Source organism: Leptonotus elevatus, chromosome 7 (genome assembly GCF_054856555.1).
Source record: "Leptonotus elevatus isolate MCC_2025b chromosome 7, RoL_Lele_1.0, whole genome shotgun sequence".
Taxonomy (NCBI): Eukaryota; Metazoa; Chordata; class Actinopteri; order Syngnathiformes; family Syngnathidae; genus Leptonotus; species Leptonotus elevatus.
The window spans coordinates 18,184,448-18,203,665 of NC_141245.1; the positions used below are offsets into that span (position 1 = coordinate 18,184,448).

General features: G+C 39.6%; 1 protein-coding gene across 6 annotated transcripts in view; it reads left to right on the plus strand.

Moving 5' to 3' along the window:
• Window positions 1–19,218, plus strand: part of stx1a (syntaxin 1A (brain)) — a 55,345-nt gene that overhangs the window by 6,380 nt on the left and 29,747 nt on the right. For 5 of the 6 annotated variants that reach the window (XM_086080305.1, XM_086080300.1, XM_086080304.1 and 2 more), the window contains exon 2: window positions 9,069–9,146. In XM_086080305.1, coding sequence (XP_085936431.1) covers window positions 9,069–9,146 — 78 coding nt within the window. Of the gene's footprint in view, window positions 1–7,003; window positions 7,132–9,068; window positions 9,147–19,218 lie in introns of those variants that run through there. The other variant, XM_086080303.1, reaches the window with a different exon arrangement.

Consider the following 19,218-nt stretch of genomic DNA (forward strand, 5'->3'; position numbering starts at 1 on the left):
CAGAACTGTTGATACGCCGTCTAGCTGGGCTTTATTAACTGTTTTCCTTAAGCCTGGATATTGCTGAACATTTGCAAGTGCTAGCGAAGCTAGAAAATGTTTGTTCAAGGTTGCAACGTTCACTAAACGTTTGCCAGGCGTTCGCCTAGCGTTTTAATGTCGAACATGTTCAAAATGTCCTTGCGATAGGTAAACACATTCAAACATTTGGCGACCCACCTTTATTTATCATTAGTAAACCCACCAATCAGCATTTAATCAGATTGAGAGTGACAAGTAAGCGCCACCAAAGGGACCCCTTTCCTATATTATGTCCGTGAACCGTGAGGCGCATATGCATTCATTTCAATACATTATTCATCAAGTGAGATAGATTGCATAATTGCATCAATGAGCCGTGAAATGAGAGCCACGCGGCAACCCACCCAAAGGTCTGTATTTGCAAGTGACATTTGCATTGATAATCCATATTTACTGACTGCTCGGTGAGCGGTAAGCGTATGGTCCACCGAGCGCCGGGTACGACGCGCCATGCTTATCCGCGGTGTCAAGGAGGAACGCTCGATGAAGTGCTTCCTTGAAATCACCGTTTTGCGTCTGTTTCTTTGCGATAATAAGCTCGCACTTGTCTGGTACAGATAAGATGCATCCGACGGAAGTCCTGATAATGAATGAACTCCGTTCTGTAATGATCAATTCTCAGAGCCGTTCTCGGCCACTTGAAACCGTATGACTAGAGAATTTCTTGTCTTATAAGTTGGCCAATATAATTGCCCAAGCCTTTACAAGACAAATAGCAACAAATTCAACAACAACAACAACAAAGCTACCGCCTCGATTGAATATTTGTGCATTACTGCGTTCCGCCAAGCTGTTATGGATTCCACAAGTTTTGATGCTTTGTTTGTTTATTATTAGCCATTCTCCCAATATTATGACTTTATTCACAGTAAAATTACAAGTCTTCTCGTAATTATATAAAATGTATTTGCATAATAGAATATCCTTGTTCTGGTAAAATGTTTTTTTTTTTAATATTGTGACTTTATTTGTCATAAAATTTAGTATTTTTCTCGCAATTTTAAAGCCTTATTCTTGAACTATTATTGCAACATTTTTAGAATTCCATTTATTTCGGCAAAATTCCCTTCCCTATAATGGTAGTAATGTATTCTTTAATTTTGCCTAATATTGACTTAATTCTCATCAAAATAACCCCCCCCCCCCATAATTTTACTACTTGAAATAATATATCACCAGCCAAGCGGGTGATACAAGCAGCCTCAATACCCCCTCCTGCAGGTTGGCGAAGACCCAGGCTCTCCCGGGGGTCGAGGCATTTCGCCCCCTGTCCGACCTCATCCATCAAGCGCAAGACCGGGGATTCTACAGGGGACTGGTTGCGACGGCCGACTTAAAGCCAGGCACTCCCTAACTACCAATAATATATTTTTCATCCTGGTAAAATTACAACTTTTTCTTTTAATGTTTTACATTTATTCTCACATAGAGTATGCTAGGGCTTCAATGATTATAAAAAATAAATAAAAATTGATATCTAATTTCAATTCAAAGATAATCGCTGAGGCTAAAATTATGAGGATTTGGACCCTTTTTTTATGGAGGACCAAAACTACCAAAATTCAATATACTGTAAATAAATGACTAAATAAATAATTAAATGACTAAAAGTGAAAATAAAACCTTTGCGACTTGCTCAACAGCAATTCGAGGTGGCAGTGGACAAGATAGTCGTCTATTGCTGGAGCTAACCAACGCAAGCCGGCGAGACTTCCTTCTTCGACCATTGAAAGGCAGTTTGCAACGGCGGAGTCCAACCCAAGACACGCTTAGGACCGCCCCCTCATTCGAATATCATTTCGACCTGGCAGTATGGACCAAAATTTGAAATAAATAAATGACTAAATAAATAAATGACTAAAAGTGAAAATAAAAACAAATATCAAAATTTTAATTCAAAAATAAATACGAATGTATGTATGTGTGTGTATATATATATGTTTTTATTTCCATTGATATAAATTTTTGGGGATTTAATTTTCAAATTATATATTTTTTTATATCCGTTTTTATTTTCCCTTTGTCATTTATTTATTTATTTAATCATTTATTTAGAATTTTGGCAGTTTCGGTCCTCCATACATTTTAACATACATAAGGTTTCTGAATTTATTGAAATAATTATTGAGTAATTTGATAATCGAATAACTGTTTATTAATCGATTAAAATTGTGAATCTTTTATATTATTACGCGTCTATTCTCGCAATGTAATTTTGCATTGTTGTTTTTCTTCAAACCTGTTTTTCTTTTGCCTGTAATTGTGTTATTGTTGCATTTCTATGGCCACTGAGCAGAATGATGACGAAAAAAGGAGAATAAGTCACCTGAGCTTCCCTGTGATGTGTTGCAGTCGAGCTCCGTTGCAATTTATCAGCGCCGGCTTCCTTCCCGACAGACGAGCATGCCTGTGAACACCACCTAATTGTCTTAATATCCATACCCGTCGGCTAATTGCGCGTTAACGAGCCGGAATGAGAATAACCATGCTCTCCGATGACGTCTCTGTTATCTCTGCGAGAATTGGCAGCTGCTGCCGACGTTTTGAGTTGGTGCCCAGAATTGATTTTCTTTGAGGCTGCCTGTCGCGTTCCAAGTTATAATCTAACCTTACATCGTCTGTAGATTATATTCATGCGCCTTTTTGGACTCCGTTACTTTGCTGATGAGACAGTCAAAGGTCAGGATGAGATGTGAGAGAGGCAAGGACGGTGAAATTGGATCCTTTGCAGGCACTAGTCACTACCCGAGGTACATCTGCGCAATTTAATGAGAGCAATTGGGAGCCTTGGTATGATGCACAGTTGTACGCCACTGCAAAAATATAACCGCCATGATACCTATATTGTTACATGGCCATATTGTGCGATGAATACCTCTGTGGCAATGTCAATAAAAACTGAGCATTATTGCCTTTGCAAAGGCAAGGATAATGGAAAGCAGGGGTGTCACATAGGCGGATCAGGCCCGCAAAGGGGTTTAGTCCGGCCCGCGAGATGATTTTGTCAACTTAAAAAAAAAAAAGAAAGAGTAATGTCTGATCAATTAATCAGCCGGCCACAATCAACGCATATAAATTCGTAATTTGCATTTGTGCGCAATTTAGGGCTGGCCAGAAAATAGTGAAAATCTGCGTATAATTGATTTTAAGTTATATAGGCCTACCATGATTTTACCGATCCGGCCCACTTGGTAATATATTTTTCTCTATGTGGCCCCTGAGCTAATATGAGTTTGACACCCCTGATGTAAAGGGAAAATAAAATGTCTTCTAAATTTAGCACACCCGAGAGAAGAGTGTTAGAGAGAGTTAACAACCCTGACAAATTTGAATGATTAATTAAATTGCCAGTCATATAAAATGAGGCTTCAAAATGGTGGTTGGGATGAGACCACGCCCTCCTCAACTGCCAATCAATTACCGCTACTGTGACCTGGAAAAATGGATGCATCTTTGTCTAGCATCTTTTTCTGACATAAAAATAATTAAATAGCTGGTAGCTGGAATATATCACACCAGCTTGCCACAAGGCTTTTCCACATCACAACAACGAGGCGCTCTAAAGCAGACACGCCCCCGCCCCCAAAACCCCCGCACATGCTGGCTGTCACATCGAACTTTTATTCCCACCCTCCCCCTCAAACTGTCAAGTCTGACTTTTATTTTTTAACTTTTACTCTTCCGCCTTTTATCTGTGACCTTCATGCACTCACTGCTGACAACGTGGCACTCTAAAGCCACGTGGCCTGGAGCCCCAGTTTACATGATGGCTGTCATGTTTTATTTTTTATTTTCTCCCCTCCTCTTTGTTTTTCAGCATTTCTCTTTTCATGATAAGCGCACACTCATGGCCAGCAACGAGGCGCTCTAAAGTGGCCAGCCCAGTAGACTACCCGAAGGGAAGTTGTAGCTAGTTAACAATACTTGGCAATTGCGCTAGATAGCAGCTAATGCAAACGAAGGTCAAGGGGAGACTCATGCCAGATGCCCAAATAAGTACGTCACAGGAAAACTGAAATGGTTTAATACTTTAGTTCCACAATCGAAACAGACCACACCCTAATGAAGAGAAACGTGATAGAAAATGGATGGATGGAGATCTTGTGTTGGATCGTATTCAATTCCTGAAGAGTCAGGGAATGTTCCTATGGTGCTGAGGAGCGGCACAAAAAGTGAAAAGGAGAAATTCTGCGTGGGCCTGTTGCTCTGATGCTTCTCCAGAGGAGATCAAATCTGGAGGACGGAGAGCGAAAAGACGATTAAGACAGGAGGACATTGAGGGGGATTGTCAGGGAAGAGGACACACACACACGCACACACTTATCGGCTCGGTGCTGCTGTGCTTCATCTCTTGTGCCACCCACATGATTCTTCCGCATCTTGCTCGTTGCTCCTGAAGCCTCCTCGCTGCAGGCAGGCCTCGTCTCACGTCTAATTCGACTCGAGTCGGATTTGCTCTCTAGAATTTCTTGAAAAACATACTGCGGTGGTCTCAAAAAGGAGAAATGTAACTTGTAAAAATACAACTGCCTTCAAGAAGGCTGGAGTCATCATTTAAGAAGTACAATCCTGCCTTGACTTAAGTTTAGAGTGAGCCGACTTGCATGTTTCTCGAGATACCAGTCAACGCTGTCAGGGTTAAAGCAGAAAATCTGCTTGGAGACAAGATATAAGTAACAACACAGACTGAGTCCAACTTTTTTTTTTTCAAAAGAAGAAAGTCATTTGTCTCATTCAAACAATACTTCTACCCCCCCCCCCCCCCCCAAAAGTTGAGTAGCTGCTTTGTATGATAGCAAGCACACAAAAAAACAGTATTTTTTTCTTCATTTTTTCCCTCCCTGCAAGTATCTGTACTTCTAAAGTAGAGAGTGTGAGCGGATTTTCCACTTCAGGAAGACTGAAGGACTGATGATGATTATGTTTCAAGTGCATGTCACCGCGCTGCTTTACTAATAATGTATTCCTTATACTGTATCTTTGTGAGTGAGCAAACATACATAATGAATGTTTATTTTGCTGTATTATGATAATAAATCTGCTTGCACTCTCAGTGCAGCGGACAGATTTGAGTCATGTCTAATGCAGGAGGCGTCTTGGTTTGCTTTCAACACAAAAGACGAATATGAAAACGCAAAAGGATGAAAAAAAAACGTCCAGTCAGAATGGGATATTTCTGTTAAAAAAAAGCTATGTGTGAGAGCGTGTGGAAAATGTTATACACACTACTGAAATGCTTACACAGTCCACTGAAACACTCTTACACATCACAATGACATCTCACACACAATAATTTTTTCACTCTCCCACACTACTTAAACCGCTCTCACACTCCACTTAAACATTTTAATAATCTTTCTTACCAAATCATCATAAGCCATCATACACACTAATAAAAAATGGTGCAAAGTTTAATTACACAATTAAATGAAATACTCTCACACATTACTGGAATCTCACATGAAAGCCATGCATGTGAGTTTGCGGGAAATTTAATCAAAAATGTATATTCTAGTGCTCTCACACTCTTGTGATTGTTTTTTTTGGTTGCTCAAACACATGACTGAAACTCTCACACTCTACTAATATACTCTCTCACACACACTACTGCCTTTTTCCCCACTCTGACTCAATTTTTACTGAAACACTCTCACACTCTTGAAAAACTCAATTACATACTCAAGTTTAATACTCTGACACGATAGCCATGCATGTGAGTATGTGGGACATTTAATAATTCAGGAATGCATCTAAAAAAATATTCTAGTGCTCTCACATTCTTGATTGTTTTTTTTTTGTTCAAATACATGACTGAAACTCTCACACACTACTATTACACTTTCACACACCTTACCCCCTCCAGTGTCGCACCCTACTGATCCCCCCCCCCCACTCACTGAAACGCTCTCACACTCTTGAAAAACTTAATTCCATACAGTACTCAATTAAAATACTCTCACACATTACCAGAATCTCGCATGATAGCCATTTAGAGTATGTGAGTATGCGGCAATTTAAGATGGTACGTGGGGCCGTCAAGGTATATATTCTAATGCTCTCACACACTAGTGATTTATTTATTTTTCAAACACAACTGAAACTCTCACACACTACTGACATTTTATCTCTCATTCACTACCGAAACACACACACACGTAAATGAATTGTTTTCACTCACATACACTACTGTTACGCTGTCATTCACTACTGAAACCCTCATACTCACATAAGTGAAATGTGAGGGGTGTACTCACTTTTGTGAGATGTCTGCATACAAGCTAATGAAAACACTTTATTGGTTTGTCCACGCGCAGACACACCTAAGGAAAACATCTGTCCATCCATTCACATACTGCAAGGCAAACATCTGACAAACAGAAAAATGTTTTTGAGATCCGGATGTTATATTCTGCCTATAGACATGTCGTGTACAGCATGCGTCAGCGGCCTTGTGCTGAGGCAGCGTGCGGTCAGTAAAGCCAAATACCCGAGGCGGAGTCAAGAGTGCAGCGCTGGTGTCCTCCTCCAGGAGCGCTGGATCCGATGGGTGGGAGTTGTTGGATCGGGCTTTTCGGGGGCTCCCCGCTCGCTCGTCTCTCCTCCTCCTCACCACTCAAAGCAAAGGCGGACCATAGCTGCCTTTTCTCTCCGTGTGGAGGAAGAACACAAAACTGCTGCTTTCTTCCTCGTGGGAGCATCTACGCAATCCCCTTGGATGGTCTCCTCTTCTTCCCCTCTTCTGCTTCTAAAGCAACTTTTCTTGCAAGCAGCACAGGTTGAAAAAAAAGAAAAGGCGGTGGTCTTGGTGGTATGGAAAAGGTGAGGAGACTTAAGTCACATGACTTGACTCCAGTCAGAATTAGGCTAAAACCTATAAAAGACTTGATGTGCAGCTCGTGGGAGTGGTCTGATGACTTCAGTCATGGCCGATCAAAGCGGCTCCTTTCATTCCCTTTAAATGTCATTCGCTAGTTACATGGCGGATGCACACCTGTGCCATGAAGTCCACAGTTGGAGAACATCCCCCAAACCACTTGGAGTTGTCAGTGTGTAAGTCCACGTCTGACGACTGTTTATTATGCTATCTGCTAGCTAGCTTGCAGGCTAACAGGCTTACAGACACTGTGGCCTGCCGGCGCCAATACGTCAGGACCTCACTTGGTGTGTTGGCCCACACATCAGAGACACTTTAGGGAGAGTTAACTGTTTATTATGCTCTCTGCTAGCTAGCTTACAGGCTAACAGGTTTACAGACGCTGTGGCCTGCCGGCGCTAATTTGTCAGGACCTTACTTGGTGTTGTCGGTGTGTTGGCCTACACATCAGAGACACTTCAAGGAAAGTTAACTGTTAATTATGCTCTTTGCTAGGGCTAACAGACTTCCAGATGCTGTGGCCTGGAGGCGGCTAATACATCGTTATTGGTGTTGTTGGTGTGTAGGTCCACATATCAGAGACACTTCAGCTATTCAGCAGGAGCATCCACAGCATTTGAAAGCTGAGAATGAGTTTCAAATGCATCTATACATTTTTTTTTTTTTTTTTTTTACGATTTAAAGCCTGATTTTATATTCTTTAAAAAATAATATTAATTTGTTCAAATTTGCTAACCTTCTTAATAACACTCTTCTCTGGTGTGTCAAATTTATTAGACCTTTGTTTTCCACTTTATAGTGGACTTTAAGAGCCGTGAAGATGATGGCTCAATAATTCCCATTCCAATTAAGTACTCAATGGTGCAATTGAAACCAAGTTGCAAATGGCATGGGGTGGTTCTTGAGTATTTATTGGAGCTAATGGTGTACATTAGGGGTGTGGCAAAAAATCGATTCTCATAAGAATCGCAATTCTCATTTAGTACAATTTAGAATCCATTTTAAATATCCCAAAATTGATTTTATTTAAATTATTTTATACTGTCTTGCCTTTGTTTGTGTGTGCTTTTATTGGGAGCGCTGTTCATGTTGTACTTGATTTGGCCACTTAGGGGCAGTGTGGTTCCACACAGTCTGATACACTGTTAAGTTGTAGCCACATTAGAGAGTAGAAGGAAAAAGTCACAATCAAGTTATTCCAATAAAAAATAAAAAAAATTCAGCGTGGAGCCGTTCTTTTGAGTGATAAAAGTGCCGCGAGTAGTGCGCTAATTAGCATTAGCGAGTCAGACTGGAGTAGATCATTACGATTCTTTGCACATCTCTAAATTGAAGCAAAAATCATTGTCAATCAAATCCTTTTGAATCAAAAATCACTCTTAACCGAAAATCCATTCTGAATCGAACCGCAGAGCCAAAAATTGGAATCTAATCGAATCGTGAGACATTCAAAGATTCTCACCCCTAGTGTACATATATCGGTACATAGACTTCGCCTTTTAAAGTGTGAGATTTAGGAATTTTAATCGTCTCACAGTTTGTTTTTCAACTAATGCAGCAGCTTCAAATGATTAAAATGTTTCCACATTGAATTTTGAATTTTATTCTTTGTGTTTATGGCCTGTAGATGGTCAGCACAAAGGCGGAGTGGTTCGAGTGTCTGATTCACAGTTCTGGGTTCGCGGGTTTCGAATCCAGGCTCCGGCCTTCCTTTGCGGAGTTTGCATGTTGTTCACATGCTTGTGTGGGTTTTCTCTCACATTCCAAAAACATATGTTAGGTTCATTGAAGACTTAATTGCCGCTAGAGAAAATGGACAAATGGACGAGGTAAAGTTGTGTGGATAAAAGCAGACATCATCTGAAAATGCACACATTGACGAGAAAAATCAGGGAATGGCCTTACTTGCCTAACAAGCAACATAAATGACCACTTTAAAGCCATTGATTTGCTCATCACTTGACTTTAATTGATGGTTCTCGTTTGTAATCACTTGATTGGTGTGGATGTGGGGTTCACGTTAAGGTGTTTACTTTTCACCTCCAAATGAACAGGTTTAGTGCTTTGCACTTGAATTCAAGTGAAATGGATTTGAACATTTTGTTGTTCACAGGGGAAGGAGACGACAGAAGAGGAGGACGAAGTGGCCGTCGGGATGGACAAGGGATTCATGGATGAATTCTTTGAGCAGGTGAATTTTTGTCTACTTCTTCCACATTGTGATTTAGCCTTTCTACAGTTTTGTCCCATTTGCCTTTTCATATAAGTTTAATAATGACTTGCATTTCATAAGCGGTAGAACCTCCAACGGTGAACACAGCGACGCAGGTCGAATTTGGGCATCTTCGGCAATCGCGGCGATGTTTCACAAATGTCTTCATAGGAAATAACGTAAAGCGACGCAACTTACCTCTGCAAAATAAAAGTCAAATAAAATATACTCCAGAGTTCTTCACATCATTATACAATATTTCATTGTCATGTCATTTTTTTAGGCAATACAATACATAATATAAATCTCTTTGCTACTGTGTGGAGTAATTGACTTTAGCGGTCTCACGTTAGCAACTTGTCTGCCTTTCATGGTAACACTTGGCATGATTGATTTTGTATCATGATTGTCTTTTTCCTGCCGGTGGCTTGTTTTGATTTGATTTCCAAATGATTATTGATCGGGCAAGAGCAGCATCGCTGACTTTTGCGCTTTCTTCTTCCACATGACAGATGGGCATAAGTGCATGTAAAAGTACATTTGCATCATGGGAGTGTTTTTTCTTGTACATGTCGCGCATGTGTGTCGTGAATATAAATTGAACGTCGTAATGGCTCTCAGAACGGGGGTTAGTTATTCCGGTGTAAGCTCACGTCTCCTCCCCGGAGAGACGTGAAGACCTGCTGAGAATCATCAGTCCATTGGAGGATGATTTCATTGTGCGCCATCTTTCTCGGAGACCTACTGGAAGTTGTGCCCTGTAATCTCTTTTTAATGGCCGCCGACAGGCGATTCTTACTGTGAGCTGCGGCGCAAACTCAACTCAGCTTTCGCTTAAGAAGCTTTTACTGTGTTATTAGTACACCGTGTCGTCTTTTCCCATGCCTTGCTTGTGCTGTATTGAGTTTTAGGCGGTATCCCTTTTATTTATAAAGTACTGGAATGGCAAGGTCAAGGTCAGTTTTTGTTGTATACTGACAGTATTTGTGTTTCAGATCCAAATATGAATATGAAATATTAGTTTAGAATTCCATATTTTGCTTCATGATGATGTGTTAAACAACTCAGGACAGAGCACCCTTTTGTTTGAAGCCACCCACTTTTCAAGAGAGCAAAAGTATTGGAACATACACTATGAAATTAACTTCAAGTGAACAACATTTTATATTTGATGGCATAACTTTTGCGGTAACTGCCTGCGACCCATTGACTTGGCCAGACTATTCCATTGTTCATTTGAAATGCTTATCCAGGACTTTACTGTTACTGTTTTCAGTTCTTGTTTGTTGATGGGGGTTTCTCTCTTCAGTCTTCGCATCAGGATATAAAATGCATGCTCTGTTGGGTTCAGGTCTCGCGAATGACTTGGCCAGTCTGAGACTTTCCACTTTTCCCCCCGATGAAGTCCTTGGTTGTGTTTTGGGGTCATTGTCTTGCTGCATGATGAAGCTTCTCCCGATTAGTTGCATGCATTTTTCTGAAAATTGTCAGACGATATGGTTTTGTAGACTTCAAAATTCATTTTGCTGCCACCATCATGAGTTGAGATAGACTGATATGCTTATTTTTTTTAGGGCTGATACCGATTATCGGTAGTCAGAGAGGCCGAGAACTGATATTTGAAGCCGAAAATATATATATATATATATAAAATAAAAATTATTATTATTACAATAATAAAATAATAATAAAAACTCTTCAAGGACATTTTTATTAAACAGCTTTTGTGATTTGCAACATGTTAAAGGTTTTTTGTTTGCCATCAGCTTTTGCACCAACTATAATGTGGCTTCCGCACACTAACCCCCAAATAGCCGCTAATTTGAGGGCTAACCATTCACCCACACGCTAACCCCCGGATAACTCCCAAATAGCCGCTAAAAAAACGACTATTAGGTTAGCCCGCGAGCTATCCTAATAGCCGTTAATTTGCGAGCTAACTCTTAGCTCGCGGGCTAATCATTCACCCGCAAGCTAACTCCCAAATAGCTGCTAATTCGCGAGCTGTTGGCTCGCAGGCTAACCGTTAACCCACACGCTAACACCGGGATAACTCCCAAATAGCTGCTAAAAGATGGCTATTACGTTAGCCCGCGAGCTAACAGTTAGTTTGCGGGCTAATAGTCGCTAATTGCTGCTAATTGGCTATTAGCACTGCGCGAGCAACCAATCAGATGGCGCCCATCAGAGGAAAAATAACAGTTTTTAATATATCGGCCATCAAAACATAAAAAGAGGCCGATGTCGATATTCATAAAATGCTGAATATCGGCACCGATTATCGCCCGGGCCGATTATCGGTCTATCCCGAATCATGAGTTAAATCATCAATAAAGACGAGTGAGCCCATTCCAGAATCGGCCATGCAAGCCCAAGCCATGACATTACCAATGGACCATAAGTAGATATTTTCTTTTTCTGTCTTTCCATCACTTTTGTAGAGGTTAATCTTGGTCTCAGGAAATATATATAACAAAAATAAAATAATTAACCTGCTGTTCCAATACTTTTGGAGGGAACTGTATTTAGTAAAAGCCCCACACTGAGTTTATCTTCACGTGAGTTGTCATACTCAGATTGGTCCACAAAAAAAAAAAAAAAATCTGTCTCTCTGTGCGGCCCACAAAATAGTGGTTGCGGGCCCCTGTTTAAGGCCATTGTACCTCTAAATGTTTTTAACTTTGTAGTTATGAAATCACCATTGCAAAGGCAGCTACAAAGGTGGTTGTGCATGCCTGGTTGGCAAGCATGAAAGCGCATGAGACAATAAACACTTGAGTTTTCAAAGCTGCGTTGTGATCTGCAGGTGCCTCCATCAAAACCCAACAAAAAAAAAATCTGTTTCGCGTGAGACAATTTTGTGTGCGTGCGTGTGTGTCTGCATTGCCTGACCTTTGTACTTTTAATCGTTAACATACATGCACAACTTTCACTAATTGGACATTCCATTAGGCACACTTACACAATCTAACATGATTATATAATTCTGCGTTGACACTGTTAACCTAGAGGTATTAATTTAGCAATATATCTATCATATATTTATATTTAGTCCCCTCCCCGTACGCTAAAGAAATGTTGCCTTTGCACCCAACATATTTTTAATATCGGTGATGCGCGAGCAGACTCACAAACATGTTTCGTTGCAGCGTGTGACCCAAAACACAGCATGCGAGCGTACAAACGGACAACAAGGCAAGCAATCTTCCCGCCCGTTGATAGCGCTTAACGCCAAATTGCTATTTCCCAACTCATGCATTCGGTATGTGGGAGGGTTGAGGGATGCCAAACAAGAGCGACGGCGCACAATAACACACTCGGCGTGCATTTTAAAAGCAGCTGTAATCTGTATTGAATGCTTATGGACAGGAGAAAGATATGACAGGGAATTTTCCAAGCTCTGTATATGGTACAGTATATATATATTTTTTTTATTATCCGCCCACAATGAACAACTAATATTTCTGCCATGCTGAGAGAAACTGAGTCTGTTGAGCAGCTCAATGTGCATTGAAGGACAAAGTGTGATCAAATTAAAAAAAAAATTGAATTCTATTTAATCAGCGTTTTTCCTGTGTACAGCATTCAGCCTAAATGGCTGATAATGAATGAATGCTTAAACATGATAATAGTCATATTCTTATTGGAACTCTTATTCTTATTATTGAAACATGGAATTATTATATTTTTTGCGTGTAAAAAATGAGTTGAATTTACAGAATACACGCACGTCATGTCGCAGGAGGACGGACAATAATGATAAGTACCGATACCTTTAAATAAGACTTATTGGCACCGATACCCGGTATCAGTAGTCATCCATCACAGTCAGGATGATACCAGCTCGGCCTCAACTTGAGCCAGGAAAAACCCTGTTAATGATATTATTAGTGTATGTATTTACAAAATATATTATAAAGTGCTATTTTTCCTTATTATTGTTATTTGTGGCAGGCTGGAATGGATTAATTTAATTAATGAGCACCTTCAAGGAACAACAAACTTATATAATATTATAATATATAATTAATGAAGTATGTGAAAAATTCTACTTAATTCATTTGTTCCCAAAAACATATAAATACGTTCTATTTTAAATATTACCATGGTCCCAAAAACGTATTCCTACGTATTTTTAAATATATATATATTTTTAATGCTAAAGCATACAGAAGGCTTTGATGCAGCCTCTAAACTGAAAAGAAAGCTTAAAGCAATGGTAGTTGTTACAAAAACGTCCAGCAGGTGGCAGCAGAATATACGAGATCAACCTGGGCCATGTTGCATAAAAGCTCTTTTCCCCAGTGTTTTAAACAGATTTGTGAATAATGATGGAACTTAGCTATATTCTAATGCTAATTGCAAAACAGAAACAGATACAAATATACTTTTTTTTTTCCTGGTGAAAGAAGACACTCTCATCTTTCTGTTGACCAAAAATGACATTACTTGCTCAGGGCTCTTATAATGACCAATCACTGCTTAGCTTGCAAATGTCACCTGACCAAACTCCGTTATCTGAGCCCTGAGTAACTGTGATGTCATTTTTCGTCAAGTGGCAAAATGGCCGCCCCCTGAGATGGATAAAAACGAGTGGAGTTTACTGCTCAATTCATATTCCACAAATTGCTGGGGTCAGGCCAAAACATCAGAAGTCACAATTTGGCAAATTTCATATTTTCTCAAGTGGGTGTCATTTTTACGAATTCTTGACCCATCTAAAGTGTTGAAAATGGCTTCCTCTCTTTGATGATGCATTGTTAATGTTTAAAATAAAAACATTGTGCTGTTCAGATTTACAAGTCAACTCAAACTGATAGTTAGCATTGCAATAAAATCTTGCTTTTGTTATTCTTGCGCAATTCCCTGCTCTCTGAACGGCACATCTTTGGATGCAAAATGGATGCACATTACCCCCCCCCCCCCCATCTGCCTTCCATTGGAATAACCGTGATAAAGGCTGCGATCAAGACAAGATCGGTGCCATTATTTAGTCCCCGCGCATTTCTTTCCTGCCTTTTCTCTTCTTCTGACAGACGGCCTGTAAATTGAAACATTTATCTCGCTATCTGTCTGGAATTTCACTTTGGATGTAAAGCTGCCTTCAAGGCAGGTCTCCACTGAGCGGGAGACTTTTTCTGATGACAGTGATGTAGAAGAACGAGGCCCGGCGCTGCTAGACGTGAGGAAGAGGTAATAACGGCGGGCAGTGATGTAGACGAGATGAAGGTCACGGTGGCGCAAAGAGAGTCATCACCCTGACTGTGTGTGTTAATTAAGCTTTTAAGTGGAGGGCCAAAGCAGATTACGGCGAGCTCCGTGTCCTTCACCTCGCGCCGGGAACAGCGGTCTCCATGTGCGCATTTTACACGTGTTCGCTTTATTAGCATCATTAAACGTCCTACAGTATGATTTTTTGTTTAGCCACCAGCAGTGTTGGGAACATTAATTTCAAAAAGTAATTAGTTATAGTTACTCATTACTTGTTGAAAAGTAACTGAGTTAGTAATTGAATTACTTTATTATAAAAGTAACTCGTTACCAGGTAAAGTAACTATTTTCACTACTTAAAAAAAAAAGCTTTATATCAAATAATTTGGATTTTATTTTTTTTGTATTATTACTATTAATATTATTAATTATTATTATTGTATTATTTATTATTATTGTATTATTTTATTGTGACTTTTTATACAAGGAATTCAAATGATGTCTAGGCTATATAGGGTGTTTTCATTTATTTTTGTGAATATTCATGTCACACAAATGCCTCACTTCCGATAACAGATATTATATACTCTATGTTCTACTACTGCCAATTACTACAGCAATGAGAATAATAATAAAAATAAATACTGGATATTAAAATACAATAAATACTGGATATTAGGGGTGTGCCAAAAAATTTATTCATTCTCTTTTAGTACGATTCAGAATCGATTTTAAATGTCCAAAAATCGATTTTATTTAAATATTTGAATACTGTCTTGCCCTAGTTTGTGCGTGCCTTTATTGGGAGCACTGTTCATTGGTGGTACACGATTTGACCACTTAGGGGCAGTGTGGTTCCGCACGTTCTGTTACACTGTTAAGTTGTACCCACATTAGAGAGTAGAAGGAAAAAGGCACGATAAAGTTATCCCAATAAAAGTTGGGTTTTTTTTGCAGCGTAGGAAGAGCATATGCCGGTGAGTAATGTTAACATGCTTCTCTGCATACATTCCTGAAACGTTTCTTTTGAGTGATGAAAGTGCCGCAAGTAGCGCGCTAATTAGCGTTAGCGAGTCAGACTGGAGTAGATCATGACGATTCTTTGCACATCTATAAATTGAAGCAGAAGTCATTGCCAATCAAATTATGAATCGGAATAACGGCGTTTTAAATATGGGGAGATTAATTAGTTAGATTAGTCCATTTATGATAAAAGAACGGTGTTACCTAACGCCGATAGTTCAAACGCCGTATTCCCAACATTGCCGGCAGTTTTTTTTCTTTTGATGGAAAAAAAAAACAGCTTTTCTGTTTATATGTGATGTCACGTGAGTACGAGCTGTTCACAACATCCACCGAATGGGGGTTCGTGGTACACATACACAGACCACTGCCCCCAATTTAGTGAAGGAACTCTGTTCTGTATATTTAGGTGTGTTTGTATAACGGCTAGGAGAGATCTTTGCTATTTGTCTAGCGACATCATTATTCAGCATTCACCTTCATGTATAGAACGTATAGAGTCAATGCAGAAAGGGCAGCATTTTTTTCCTCCCTCTTTTGGTGAAGCACGTTGGTCCATGGCGCCTGATGACTCGAAGCGAAGCTGACAGGGAGCGCAGATGTTGGCTGTAATGAATTCTTTACCCTCCTCGCTATCATTCAACAGCAGGCGCCGCATCCGACACGGGCCGCGTTCGCTGCGCCGCATTTTGCCGCTCGCTCTGCACATGAAAGCGCGCGACATGTTGTGTGTTGACGCCACAGCGTTGGCAGCGCCATTGCCATGGTCTCAAGTCGGCAATACCTGACATTTAATATGAAGAAAGCTTTTAAACAATGCTGGCCGTTATAAGGTTTCTTTGAAGAGTGTTTCTTCTTTAACTCATTCACTGCCATTGACGACTATTGATGTTAAAAATTCATTTGAACTAATTTTTTTTTATTTATTTTTAAATAAATAAATAAAAAAAGGATATATATATATATTTATATATTTATATATATATATATATGTATGTATACATATATATATATATATATATATATATATATATATATATATATATATATAAAATAAAAATAAATAAAGAGCAATGATGACATTACCGAATGAACAATACTGAGCTCTTTAAAATAAAATAAAAAAATAAAAAAAAATTCATTTGAATTATTTCTATTAGTTTAAAATTTTTGTCAACAAGAGTATAACAACCTAGGGATTTATTTATTTATTGTACATTTAGAACATATATAATATTTATGATTAATCGTTAACTATTGATTAATCGTTAACTATTGAAGTCAATAATTAATTACATGAAAAAAAAATTAATCACCTGACGCAACAATAAAAACAATGGAAGCACACAGTAGATAAAAAAATAAATAAAAATCCCTCACATAATGCCACAAAGAGCATAAACTGTTGATATGAAAAAAAAATGTAACAAACCCACAGAGTCAATTTTTAAATCTGAATTCTGTCAATGTGTACATGCATTGCAAACCTGTTAAATCTTTTAAATCCATGTTTAGTTTTGTTTTTGGCAGTCCTTTATGAAACCACATTTGAAGACATGACAAGTGACGTGATGTTATTAATGTAGAGTGGAATTCCATCTTTATTTGGACGCATTTGTCATATCGTGATAACCGTCCAGTATCAGTTGTGACTGTTCCTGCTACGAGCGCGCCAAACTGATGATGCAAGTGTAAAGTGAACAGATGCAAGACTCGCTGCCGCCGCGAGCCTTCCGATCACTCATTACTAAGCGCACCAAAACAAAAACATGTCATCATTTATCTTGCTTGCTCCTGCGACTTCGTTAGCAGAACTTAAGGTGGAGGAAAGGAGGTGGCGGCGGATATCAAAAGTCAAAACAAGAAAACCCTGGAAGTGAAACGGCGTGTTTGTTGTGTTTCTGCATGTGTGTGACCGCATCTGATGTTGTTTTGCACCCACACTAATGAAATTCGCTCTTGTTGTTTTATGAGAGCCGTGACTCACCGACAACGTGGTGTGAAAAGTGAGACAGCTCGGAGTGCTTTCATCCTGGCTTGCTCACATCATCTTCCCGTTAAACGCTCGCCGTTTGCTGCCTTTTAAGTGCTTGCATCGATGGGCCTGCCGAACAGCCCGCTTTCTCCCCAATGGCCTTCCCAAGCCAATTATGTTGTTATTTGGAAGGAAAAAAAAATCCAATCAGCAGCCAATTAAAGAGATGACACGATATAAGCCAGTGATGGCCAGTGCATTTGGTACCTAAGTCTTCAGTGGGGGCTTAATCCACCTCTTAATGTCACCTATCTTTTGATTGTAAAAAGAAACCATCTACAGAAAAAAAACGCAACTCACAACCTGTACTAATAACATGACAGAACATAATCATTTTGAACAAAATTTAAAATGACATCACAGTTGGTCAGGGCAATATGGGAGTGGTAAGCGAACATATTTTTGTTCTGGCTGGAACGGATTGAGGGCATTTACATTAATTTCAATGAGGAAAGATGATTTGAGCTACAAGTGTTTTGAGTTGAACGAATGAAACTGGTCAATCAAGGCACCGGCGTTTGAAAGATGAGCCGCGAATGAAACTGTCAAATGCGCCATCCGTCAACCGACCGCGCTCGTCGACATGGGCTGGCCCGAAGCGGAGCAGGTGCTCCGGTTGGAGCGCAGACATTTTTGTGCGGTAAGATGAAAGTCAGGAATGATGAAGAGCACTGACATGAGAGATGATGTGACCTGCTGTTGCTCCAGATGTTGCCCCCATGTTGCCAGAGACTGAAGTGAAAGGCCGTGATCGGTTAGGATGTCAGAGCGGGGATGCCAAGTTGTGGCAGCTGATGTCAAAAGCAGGATGTTCAGATGATTAAGCGGTACCCTGATTTATGAGTTGGAGAGAAACCTCAATTTAAAGGACACGGAACCAACGAGCTCTGGATTTTAACGGACAGAAAATAGTGTCCACTGTCCAGGACGCTCAAACCGCAAACCTACACTCGAAACCTAACTTATTAAAACCAATTTTGTCAATTAATATCATACATAAGCTATCTGCGTCCATTTAAGTATGCTTTCTTTTATTATGCTTAGTGACTTTTTTATTTATTTTGCATTCAACAAAAACTCCATATTTATTTATTTATTTTAAACTAAAACTAATGTGACATGGACTCTTGGACTTGCGACTTAACTTGACAAAAACTAAAAAGACTTGAACTTGAAACACAATGCAACGAAAGGGTTCATTTTGTTTGCCTAAAAAATCAAATGGAAAATTAATTGGTTTACAGTATGCGAGCGCACACTAGGAATGACACTGTCATGATTGGTGGATTCGCCTGTCAATCAGGGAGTGACATTTTCATGATTGGAGGATAAGCCTGTCAATCACTTAAAACCCAATTAGACAAGCATGCGCTTTCATATCAGACCACCGATCATATTGTTATGTCAATCCGAGCGGGAAGGGTGCAGACTTACGGCTATAAAAACCAAAAATGTGATGACGTAAAATGGATAGCCAGACTACAAAATCAAACTTTGTCATTTTAAGATCAATTCTGCTGTAAATTCCTTAGTCTGTTAATAAATCAGTACAGCTAATGTTAGCTTGAGATGATAAACTCAGCATGGGTGGCAAATTCAGGTCCAGAAAGTAAAAACCGTGCCATAGTTTGGCTTTAGCCCCTTGTGCTAGCTAGCTAGCTAGCTAACTAGCAGATAAACGAGCACCCGGGGAGCTAGCTAGCTAGCACCTGGGGCTAAAGCCAAACTGTAGCTGGCTTTTTACTTTCTGGACCAGAATTTGCAACCCAGTACAGCTAATGT